General features: G+C 42.6%; 1 protein-coding gene across 2 annotated transcripts in view; it reads right to left on the minus strand.

The window, feature by feature from the left end:
• Window positions 1-1,451: 1,451 nt before the first annotated feature.
• The window catches only part of LOC141097960 (zinc finger protein 90-like), a 29,871-nt gene continuing 18,669 nt past the window's right edge, over window positions 1,452-12,653 (minus strand). For both annotated transcript variants that reach the window (XM_073585509.1, XM_073585510.1), the window contains exons 6-9: window positions 10,412-10,504; window positions 9,492-9,578; window positions 8,219-8,299; window positions 1,452-4,198 (exon numbers count right to left, since the gene is read on the minus strand). In XM_073585509.1, coding sequence (XP_073441610.1) covers window positions 3,561-4,198; window positions 8,219-8,299; window positions 9,492-9,578; window positions 10,412-10,504 — 899 coding nt within the window. In that variant the 3' untranslated portion in view covers window positions 1,452-3,560. The remainder of the gene's footprint in view (window positions 4,199-8,218; window positions 8,300-9,491; window positions 9,579-10,411; window positions 10,505-12,653) is intronic.

Below are 12,653 nucleotides of genomic sequence, written 5' to 3' on the forward strand. Positions count from 1 at the left end.
TCTGGAGATGGACTTGTAACCTTGAGATTGTTGAAATTTTTCAACAATTTTGGTTCTCAAGTCCTCAGATAGTTCTCTTTCTGTTCCCCATGCTTAGTGTGGCCCACAAACACACAATGCAAAGATTGAGTCAACTTCTCCCCTTTCTATCTGGTTTCAGCTGTAATTTTCATATTGCCTACACCTGTTACTTGCCACAGGTGCGTTCTAAGGAGCATCACATGCTTGAAATAAAGTTTTTTACCCATAATTTTGGAGGGCGGCACGGTGGCTCAGTGGTTAGCCACTGGGGTCCTGGGTTCGAATCCCACCAAGGACAACATCTGCAAGGAGTTTGTATGTTCTCCCCGTGTTTGCGTGGGTTTCCTCCGGGTACACCGGTTTCCTCCCACATTCTAAAGACATACTAATTGGGAATTTAGATTGTGAGCCCCATCGGGGACAGTGATGGTAATGTGTGCAAACTGTAAAGCGCTGCGGAATATGTTAGCGCTATATAAAAAATAAAGATTATTATTATAGAGGTGCCCATTTTGTCAGGCCCATTTGGGGGGTTTTGTGTGAAATTATGTCCAATTAGCTTTTTTTATCCATTTTTTTGTGTTGTCCCAATACACACAAAAGGAAATAAACATGTGTAATTGCAATAATTTTATGTGAGAAATACTTCATTTTCTGGAATAATTTCAAGAATGCCAACACTTTCGGCCATGACTATATGTGGACGTGTCATCAAATTCAAGTATATGTTACTTTTGCTTTATTATATATATGGCATCATACAGAATATAGGAAAAAAGTTTTATCAGAAGCCTTCAGTATTTGCTTACTATGCTTACACCATCTTTGAAACATGTACAGGATATGTTGTCGACATCACTGAAAAAAATCTCCTCCTGGGTAGGGAGGGTGGCAAGCCCACATTATATGTACCTAGTCGCCGTCCTTCGCTCTTTAGCACAGAGATGTAGCTAAGATTGGGCTGATTTGGCATGTTCCTGATGGCGCTCATGTTGCATTGAAGACAGCCCAGTGGTACGGGGAGCGTAGTGGTAAGTCTGAACCACTCTAATCTGAAAGCACTGGGGAGACGAGAAGCAGACTTAAAAGGGTGATCTCATATTTGATCTTCAGGAGCACCTGCCTCCCGGCTTCCTGCTTGCTGGGGAGTGGTGGGCTTCTGAAGTTTGACCATTCAGGCCAGTGTCGTGACTATGGTGCTGGTCTGAACTGCGTGCTCTCCCATGCTGTCAACAGAGGCAGGTTTGCCTCTGTAGCAAAAGCCGAGCATTAGGGGCACAAAGGCTGGTCCGATCCAGCTTTCCAGCCGGTGCTTCCAAGCTGTATAAACTCCTGCACTCCTCGCCTAAGAAACCAGAAACTGAAAAGGGGTCCTTTAACTTACACAACTAGTTGTAAACTATGAAATTAAGAATCTGTGCAATCTTGAGAATGGTGAGAATTTTTAATAAGAAGTAAATTGAAAGGTTGCTTGTTTTTATAACAAGTTTAAAAGTTTTTCTATTCAACCTCTGGTCCCCATACATTAGTTAACTATCAGATGAACAATCATTCAGTTGAAAGTTATCTTTTTCTCCTCCTCCATACACATGGACGCCTCAGTTTGGCGAAGCACCCCAATGTTCTCTTTGAGAGGAGCCGCTGTCAGACTCCTCTAGCAGCTGCTTATCATAGAATCATAGAATGTTAGCGTTGGAAGGGACCTCCAGGGTTAATCGTGTCCAACACCCTATTCAATGCAGGATTCACTAACCATCTCAGACAGATGTCTGTCCGGCCTCTGTTTGAAGACTTTCATTGAAGGAAAACTCACCATCTCATGGCAGCCTGTTCCACTCGATCACCCTCACTGTCAAAAAAGTGTTTTCTAATATATAATCTATATCTTCTCCCATTCAGTTTCATTCATTATATCCCTGCCAAACACATGGAACGGCCATTGGAAATCCCATGGACGGATTCTTCACTCCCCTGATAACACCTGTCAGGGTAGTGTCGGGAGCCTCCATACACATTACACTGTCCACCAGGCAGTTTTGTCTAATGTGTGTAGGCGCCTTTAAGCGTTCCAGTTTTTGCACAACTACAACTCCCAGCATGATGTTCTAGGAGTTTCTCAACAAAGGTCAGAGATTACTGATGTCAGGTAATCTTTTCCAAAATGTGAACAAAATCCTCAGTAAAATCCGCTCTATTGTAAGTAAATGGGAAGATAGAATAATAATCTTAATAGCGAAAATTTATACTATGCATCTTATATAATCCTAAACCTAATAACCGGACCCATTATTATAGCTATATGCAAAAAAAATAGTCACGTAAATATAAAAATTGGAGACGTCACAAGGAGAACTTATAAGTTAAACCTAGAGGGCATTGTACCACTATGTAAGACCAAGCACAATATACTCATACAAACAAAATTAGGAATATGTATGCTACATACAAACATTAAAATACTGTGAATTTTTCCACTTTCCAGTACTTATACATAAAAATATTAAACATCCGACTGAAGTGCATAGCAGTTAGTGAGCTTAAGGGCAAGTTCTCACAGAGTTCATTAGCTGAGTTGTCAGAGCAGAAACTCTCCAACCAAAACTTGTGTTTTTTTTTAGCTTCAACTCCAAAAACTCAGCAAAAAATCTCAGTCCCCAATTCATCATATGTAATTTTTTAAGTCACTTTCCTTTTTTCGTCTTGTGGTATTAGTTGACGTTTTTGGAGCCAAATTCTTCAAAATGACATACACAATTCATGAATTTGGCGCAAAGTCAAAAATAGTCTTTTATCTGCCTCAAACTGTTTTTACAACTTTTTGGCGCAAAAATTGGTGGCAAATACTATCACCCTCAATAATACACCGGGGGCGATCTGAAGTGGAGTTGTGACTTTTTAAAAAGTCAAAATTAATAAATCCAGGTGAAAACATTTGAACTCACTAAACTCCACCCAAAGCAGAAAACAACAAAAAAACGACTTAAAGTCGCAAATACAATTGGGTGTAAAGAATAAAAGGAACAAAACACACAAAGCTAGACAAAAATCCTGTGCAAAGACACTGATGAATTGGGCCTATGTGCGATCACACCCTAGGCTATGTGAAGTAAGAATTTTTGGAGGACTTTATTCCTTTCCTGGAGTTGTTTTGAAGCATTTTTAAAGACTTTTGGGAAAAGTTTTCTTCTTGAAGTATTTTTTTTGCAGCCTTTTGATTGGAAAGTGTCTAGTTTGGAGCTGAATCCATCAGAAGCCATTTTGGAGAAATGACATGCACGTTTTTTTGCAACAAGCATTTTTCAAAGCCCGAAGGTGAAGAAAAGCAAATGCATAAAACATTGAACTTATGAACGGCAAAACAGTTTTACATTACAAACAGGAAGAGTCTTTCAAGCGTTTCTTGGAGTGGATCTGCACCAAAAGTTCTGAATTCACATAGCCTAAAAGAATCAGGACTGTATTACAGTTCCCGAGAGTCAATATAAAGAACTGTCACATATTTAATAAGAAAAAAATATTATATATACAGTAATAATGCTTTAATCCAGCCAACCGGCCTTTATCATAAAGCTCCTTTGTTTGGCGTGGACTATCTGATGTTTTTCCAAAGTGTCCTTCCGATAAAATCTTTTCCTACACAGACTGCACTCAAAGGGCCTCTCTCCTGTGTGGGCTCGCTTGTGACGCAGAAGGCCATAGTTATGGCTGAAGGTTTTGTGACAATGGTCACATCTGAACGGTCTTACACCTAAGTGTGTTTTCTTATGTTTATAGAGACTGGAACGATTTCGGAAACTTTTTGGACAAATGTCGCATGAAAATGGCCTTTCTCCTGTGTCTGGCATATTGTCTTCATTGTCTTCATAAAGGTAGGTTTGGTCCGTGAAATCACTTTGGATCTCGTCACAAGAATATTGCTTTTCGCTTTGGTGAATCTTCTGGTGCAGCGAGAGGTAGGGAAGTCTTGGGAAGCACTGTTCGCCATCCAGAGAATTATAGCGGTCTTGCCGGTGGATTTTCCGATGTCGGCTAAGACTTGACTTGCAGAGAAAACTTTTGCCACATTCAGTGCATGGATACACTCTTTGTTTGGAAAACTTACCTAGAATACATTTATTTATAGGAGATTCCAGAAAATCATCATTTTGCTGTTCACTTGTGTCCTGACTGTGAAAGTCTGCCATGATGGAAAAAAAAAAAAAAGAGAAGACTCGTAATAAGCAGCTGCATATCATAAAACTGTGAAATTAATTCAAGGGCATATTTAGGTCAATAGAAAATTTTCTAAAACAACTTGGTCCCAGATCTCAGGAACTGATACAATAGTCAGTCATATTCTAAAGTCTATGTCACTAAAGACCAATCAGACATTATAAAAGGATCGTTTAATTTTTTCATCTCAAGATCTTTGTCTGGTTGAACGTTTTCACTGTCGATCTGCCTAAAGCCTGAAAGAAGCTAGGTCATTTGCTTCTTATCCCCATAGATTTGAATGGAGAGATGTTCACCTTTTCATACAGTCTGCAACCGGATAAAGCCAACATTAGCCATCTCACGGAGCGAGTGTAGAAGAAACTCCTACTGGACATTATTATTATTATTATTATTATTATTATTATTTATTTATAAAGCACTATTGATTCCATGGTGTCGTACATGAGAAGAGGGTTACATACAAATTACAGATATCACTTACAGTAAACAAACTAACAATCACAGACTGATAGAGGGGAGAGGGGACCCTGTACTTTCAGGCTTACATTCTACAGGATGGTGGGGAAGGAGACAGTAGGTTGGGGGGTTGCAGCAGCTCCAGTGATGGTGAGGTGGTAGCTCCAGTAGTGTTGAGGAGGCAGCGGGGATCATTGCAGGCTGTAGGCTTTCCTGAAGAGGTGGGTTTTCAGGTTCCTTCTGAAGGATCCGAGTGTGGTTGATAGGCGGACGTGTTGGGGCAAGGAATTCCAAGGATGGGGCTATTCGGGAGAAGTCTTGAAGGCGGTTGGTTGAGGAGCGAATAAGTGTGGAGGAGCGAAGGAGGTCTTGGGAGGATCGGAGATTACGTGAGGGAAGATATCGGGAGATTAGTTTAGCGATATATGGAGGAGACAGGTAATAGATGGCCTTGTAGGTCAGTATTAATAATTTGAATTGGATACGCTGAGGGAGTGGGAGCCAGTGAAGAGACTGGCAGAGGGGAGAAGCGGAGGAGTAGTGAGGAGAGAGTTGAATTAGTCGGGCAGCAGAGTTAAGGATGGACTGGAGAGGTGCGAGGGTGTTAGCAGGGAGGCCACAGAAAAGGATGTTGCAGTAGTCGAGACGGGAGATGATGAGGGCATGCACAAGTATTTTAGTAGAGTGAGGGTTGAGGAAGGGATGGATTCTGGAAACATTTTTGAGCTGGAGGCGGCAGGAGGTGGAGAGAGCTTGGATGTGCGGTTTGAAGGACAGGGCAGAGTCAAAGGTTAGTCTGAAGCAGCGGAGCTCCGGTACGGGGGAAAGCGTGATGTCGTCAATTGTTATAGATAGGTCAGGTAAGGAAGATCTGTGAGATGGGGAAAAGATGATCAGTTCAGATTTCTCCACATTCAGTTTGAGGAAGCGTGAGAAGAAGAAGGAGGATATGGCTGATGGACACTCCGGGATTCTGGAGAGCAGAGAGGTGACGTCTGGGCCAGAGAGGTAGATCTGAGTATCATCGGCATAAAGGTGGTACTGGAATCCGTGGGACTTTATGAGTTTCCCCAGGACAAGTGTATAGATTGAAAAGAGTAGGGGTCCTAGAACAGAGCCTTGGGGAACTCCAACAGAGAGAGGGTGGGATGAGGAGGTAGTGTGGGAGTGGGAGACGCTGAATGTGCGGTTGGAGAGGTATGAGGAGGTCCAGGATAGGGCGAGGTCTTTGATGCCAAAGGAAGAGAGGATCTGTAGTAGGAGGCAGTGGTCAACTGTGTCGAAGGCAGAGGACAGGTCTAGAAGCAGGAGTATAGAGTATTGTCCGTTTGCTTTGGCTGTAAGTAGGTCGTTAGTAATTTTGGTCAGGGCGGTCTCAGTGGAGTGATGGGGGCGGAAACCAGATTGTAGATTGTCAAAGAGCAGGTTAGATGAGAGATAGGAGGAAAGTTCAGCGTGGACGTGCTGCTCCAAGAGTTTGGAAGCGAATGGGAGCAGCGATATTGGGTGATAACTGGACATAGCGGTTGGGTCGAGGGTTGGCTTTTTAAGGATAGGCTTTTTAAGGATAGGCATGATAGTTTGAAAGCAGAAGGGAAGGTACCGGCAGTTAGTGATAGGTTGAAGAGGTGGGTTAGGGATGGGATAAGAGTGGTGGCGAGGTTGGGGAGGAGGTGAAATGGGATGAGGTCGAGTGCACAAGTGGTGAGGTGTGATTTGGAGAGACGATGAGCAAGCTCCCCTTCAGTGATGTTGGATCCTTATCCAACTGAGGTTATGGGGTTTGGGCATTGGTCTGGTATACAAAGGGGTTGTGGTGGTTGAATAATAAATACTTTCCTTGTTTGGTCTATCTTGTTTTTGAAGTGCGTGGCGAAGTCCTCAGCAGAGATTAGAGAAGTTGGAGGGGGCAGTGGTTGGCGGAGAAGAGAGTTAAAAGTATTGAACAACTGTTTAGGGTTGTGGGATATGGAAGATACAAGGGTTGTAAAAAAGACCTGTTTAGCAGAGGTGAGAGCTGATTTGAATGCAAGTGTTGCTTGTTTGAGTGCAGTGAAGTCGTCTTGTGAGTGCGTTTATGATTGTTATAGTGGAAACCACATCAATTTAGAAGTTTCTGGGATACAGATTACGACCGGTGTGAATAGAAGAAATACTGGAATGTGATTTCCGACAATCTCCATTGGTTTGCTGGATTGTTTGTATATTTTATACCCTGCATGAATATAGGCTTTCTGTACATTAATTTAAGCGTTTCATGCATGACAGTAAATAGCATAATCCCTAGCTGCGTAACAAATTAAAAACACTTCTTGTGTCCACCCTCAACAATTCTTTGTTTCAGTGTTCTTCTGAGAATACCACACCGTAGACCTAAATTCACAAAAGTGTACAAAAAATTGTCCCATTTTCATCTAGAAAAAACGGACAACATTTCATCTGCATTGTTATTGCACACCCATTGACTTAATATGACTTAATAGGTTATTCTCATATAAAATGCGGAAAAGACTAGTGCAAGCGGCGACTTCTTTTCATGTGCAGATTCAGTCCGTGTAAATAAAAAATGGTCATCTGGATAACCCCATTGGATAATATTCGTTATATGCTTTCATGGACAGCATTCGGATTGAAAATATAGTAAATGTAGCTTAACTGTGAGATTTGGCAAGCCTGAAGACATTAACCGCTTACTCTAACGATGATATATTGTGATGATATGCCCAAAATGTCTAAGATTGGAGGCCAACTCAGTTTCTCTAATCCCCGCCAATAAGTCCATGCTGGAGAAAGCCGTTTTTGGTCACATACTTCCCCAGCAATGGTCAATCAGACCTAAATGTCCACGATGTGTCAGCTGATCTTACAAAGCAGCTCGCCATTCTAGATCATAAGGCCTCCTTCACACGTCCGTATAAAACACGTGTGTGAAAAAATGGTACCAGTGTCATCAGTGTTTTCCAACAGTGTGTCATTCGTGTGTCCGTTTTTACCATTAGGGCTCATACTCACTTGCGAGAGACTCTCACGTTTTTCGTGTGAGTCTCTCGCATGAAAACCTGGCACAGCCACCAGTACTGGGACTGGAGCGTGCGGCTGCATAGAAATACATAGAAATACATGTAGCCACACGATTCGGTCTGAGTGCCGGCGGCAGCACCAGGTTTTCATGCGAGAGACTCGCACGAGAATCGTGCAAGTTACTCGCAAGTCAGTATGAGCCCTTAGTGTTTTGCAGGTATGGATAAAGAAAGAAGTACATTACAAAATTTCTCCTAAACTTTGCTATGTTAACTAAGGACAGCACTCAGATGGCACATTGATGCCATCCATGCGTTTTTCACGGACCCAAAGACTTGTATAGGTTATAGTGGTTACCTGTGGGATCCGTGAAATAAACAGACACCACACGTACTGGAAACACGGATGTGTGAAAGAGGCCTAAAGCAGAGTTCAGAGCGGAATATATGGCATATAGAGAGCGGTCGTCTTCATGAATCAATTCCTTTAAATGCAAGGTACTCACCTGTACTGTAATTATTTATCAACTCGTCTTCTTCATAGGGAACATCATCATCTTCTTCTTCCTCTTTAATCCTGATAGAGACTGAAACCAAAAGTGCATTCATAACCCTCTAAGAGAAGATCAAATTGGTCTACAGAAAATGAATCTATCACCTAGTAATATCTGGGCCATTGCTACAAAGGGTGGGCAGTTCTTCACCGCATGCCTGCAAAATCCAGTTCAACGCAAATAAAGTTATCAAGTCTTAGGGTACCGTTACACATAGCGATGCACCAGCGATCCAGACAACGATATGGATCGCTGGTGCATCGCTAAATGGTCGCTAGTGAGCTGCCACACAGGCAGATCTCACCAGCGACATTGCAGGGGTCGGGGGTCGCTACTTACCTGTCAGACGCGGCGATCCTGACGTCCTCCCGCCCGCGTCCACGCGTCGCTCGTCGTCACAGCAGGAAGCCCAGCAGGAAGTGGACGACGAGGAATGATCCAGGAGCTTCTCGCGCGATCAGCGATAACCAGCGGGTGAGCCGGTCGGAGGTAAGTATCACATGTAGCAATATCGCTGCTACGTCACAAAATCGGTGACTTTACAGCGATATTGCTAGCGATATTGCAGTGTGTAACGGGGGCTTTATGCTACTGATGGGAGAACCCCTTTCCAAATGCAAAATTAACACATATGACTTAGATCGGGCAGATCCCTGCACCGTATATAAAAGCACAGAGCTGCTTGAAAGAGCTAGGCACCGCCATATATTACTCAGTCGACCCTTCGTTTTTTTATATGTGTGTTGTGTAATACTACAAATATGTGGCCGCTGAAAACCTTCCCAGGTGATAACATATGATCCCCAGGGTTGTCATGATGGGACGATCAGCTAAAATTCTACACCACATTGTTGCCTCACTAGGCAGCTAATGATAGATATGGACAGAAATATGTCACATCCACCTCAATAAGGCTACCTGATTGGGACTACAACAGGTGTGTTCCTGGGTTATGTGTTTCTGGTGTTGAAATAAGGTAATCCAGATTTAAGAAAAGTAGTTTAAGAAAAGTAATGTTCTAAGACGAAATATCTACTACCGGCTAGATCCCCTTCTGCTCCAGCACCAACCCTCCGGTGGTCCTAGGCAACTTTTTAAAATCCCGGACAAATACCTTAAGGAGATGCGGTCGTCTAGCGCTCCTATAACACTCCATAATTAAGCATATTTACTTGTCAGGGCTCTAGAGGGGATGAGACGCCACCTGAGAGAGCTAAAAACTTACTTGGGCTGCAACAATCATCATCAGAGTCTCTTTCATTGTAATATTCATCATACATAGAGTCCCTCTGAGCAAGTTCAGGTCCATGATCTGTAACATTAGGAAATGTCTAATGAGCACAAAACATGCAATCATGATTCACTTTAACGTATGAGAGAGAAGTACGGATGATCCAAGGCAAACTTTTTTTTTTTTTTTTAAAAGAACTGCCTATAAAAAATCATAAAGATGAGAATTTTTTTTCTCCAAAAGTTACATAGATACTGAATGGAGCAATGGTGTACATATGGGACCACTGACTCAGTCAACCTGGACACTCTGCTGGTCAATGTTGTTTGTCTACAGTACTGATGCGACGTTGATGGTGCTGCAGCCAGTCAGTGAGCTAAGTTCCTTGTGCAATATACACAGGCAGTGACCTGCGGAGCTCAGTGACTGACTGCAGCGCTGCAAACGTGATGTCAGCTGAGGAGAGCCGATGCTAAACCCAGCTAGAGTAAATTATACTCTGAAATTTTCTCAAAGACGACAACTTCTGTGAAGTGGTAAATGTTGTTTAAGAGTAAAACTTTGTTAGAAGTAAAAAAAATGTTCTCTGTGTGTCTCAGGATCTCAGCCAGGTCCCCCTCCACCTCCTGACTTAATTTTGTAGGCCTCAATTAGGTTTTTCTTCTTATATCGTCACTGATCTCTTTTTGAAAATAATCCTTTACCCCCTTTAACCAAAAGAGAACATGAACTCTGCATATCTGAAGAACCTATAATACTGTAAAGACTGTATCATTATTGGGGTTCAAATTGTCCTTAAGAGACATAAAAAAGGGTCCTGTAATTTTAGAAGCATTATTACATCAACTGATTGACATCCATCTACACAGAAATTGCAGGGCAATGGTAACAATACTATTTCTGCGGTCACCTACCCAGTGTATTCTGCTGAGATTCAGAATAGACATCACCATGAAGATCCCGATGTGTCGGCGAATTTAGTACAACTGTTGTGATACTAGGTCTTGCTGTAAAGAAAAAAAAAAAAATATGTAACAGGGTATTCGAAAAGTCAGTCATAGGTGGCCGTGATTACGGAAATAGCCGGGCATGGCAGTGCTTTGTTGTTTCTGCAATTTCTGTAGAACTGAACAAAAGTTACAGAAATTGACTGGGAATTTTGTAATCCCGATCACCTTTGGTTGCCGCACAGACAGGCATACCCATCTCAGTCACAAATGGCTGATGTGAAAATGACACTTGTGGCTGGTCAGCTCTATTATACAGTATCATTTACTGATGTGTACTACTGATTTGTGCCAAAACATAATACAAAAAAATAATATAAATTTTTATACAGTCATGACCAAAAGTGTTGGCACCCTTGAAATTGTTCCAAGCATGTGATGCTCGTTCAAACTCACCTGTGGCAAGTAACAGGTGTAGGCATTTTATAGATCACACCTGAAATAATATAAAAATAGGAAAACTTGACACAATCTTACCATTGTGTGTCTGTGTGTGCCACACTTAACATGGAGAACAAAAAGAGAAGAGAACTATCTGAGGACTTGAGAACCAACGTCGTTGAAGAATATTAACAATCTTAAGGTTACAAGTGCATCTCCAGAGATTTTAATGTTCCTTTGGAAACGGTGCACAACATAATCAAGAAATTTACAACCCGTACCACTGTATCTAATCTCCCTGAATGTGGATGGCAGAGAAAAATTGATGAAAGGTTGCAACGCAGGATAGTCTAGATGGTGGATTAGCAGGTCTAATAAAGTTCCAAAGAAATCCAAGTAGTCCTGCAGGATTAGGGTGCATTAGTGTCAGCGCGTACTATCCGTCGACATTTGAATGAAACGCTATGGCAGGAGACCCAGGGAAACCCCACTGCTGGCACAGAGACATAAAATAGCTAGACTGCAGTTTGCCAAAATGTATGTGAGTAAGCCAAAATCCTTGTGGGAAAATGTCTTATGGACAGATGGGACCAAGATAGAGCTTTGTGGTAAAGCACATGATTCTATTGTTTAATGAAAACAGAATGAGGCCTACAAAGAAAAGAACACAGTACCTACAGTCAAATATGATAGAGGTTGAAAGATGTTTTGGGGTTGTTTTGCTGCCTCTGGCACTGGGTGTCTTGACTGTGTGTAAAGCATCATTAAATCTGAAGATTACCAAATGATTTTGGATCCAGTGTTAGAAAACTGGGCTTTTGTTCTAGGTCATGTGTATTCCAGCAGGACAATGACCCCAAACATACCTCTAGAAACACCCAGAAAAGAATGGAAACAAAGAGCTGGAGAGTTGTGAAGTGGCAGCAATGAGTTTGCATCTAAATCCCATTGGACACCTTTGGAGAGATCTTAAAATTTCTGTTAGTAGAAGGCGCCTTCACATATGAGAGACCAGGAACAGTTTGCAAAAGAAGAGTTGCCTAAAATTCAAGTTGAGAGGTGTAAGAAGCTTGTTTATGGGTATAGGAAGTTATTTATTCCAAAGACTGTGCAACCAAATATTAACCCCTTTCTGACATCAGACGTACTATCCCGTCCATGGGACCCAGGCCCCTATGCCCATGGACGGGATAGTACGTCTAGCGCGATTAGCGGCGCCCACGTGGTGAGCTCTCGCTGATCGCGGCCGGGTGACAGCTGATTATCACAGCTGACACCCGGCACAATGTGTCAGGGGCGGTCACGGACCGCCCCCAACACGTTAACCCCTTGCACACCGCGATCAAACATGATCGCGGTGTACCGGGGGTTAAAGGGAAGCATCGGCAGGGAGGGGGCTCCCTCCGTGCTTCCCTGAACCCCCCACAGCAGCACAATGTGCAGCGCTGCTGCGGGGGGCTCTTTCCCTGCAGGCCCCCGAATCCAAGATGGCGACAGGGGCCTTCAGGGGCCTGCAGGGAGCTGGCTTCCTCAGTGCCTGCAAAGCGCAGGCATGAGGAAGTCTGCAGTAGTGCCTGTGACAGATCGCTGATCTGTCACAGTGATTTGTGATGTGACAGATCAGCGATCTGTCACAGGACAGTGATGTCCCCCCTGGGACTATGTAATAAAGTTAAAAAAAAAATAAAAAAAAAGTGTTAAAATAATTTAAAAAAAAAAAAAAATCGCCAAATAAATTAGAAAAAAAAAAATATTCCGCCAATAAATC

This window comes from Dendrobates tinctorius, unplaced genomic scaffold, assembly GCF_039654945.1.
Source record: "Dendrobates tinctorius isolate UK_male_01 unplaced genomic scaffold, ASM3965494v1 ptg000086l, whole genome shotgun sequence".
Lineage (NCBI taxonomy): Eukaryota > Metazoa > Chordata > Amphibia > Anura > Dendrobatidae > Dendrobates > Dendrobates tinctorius.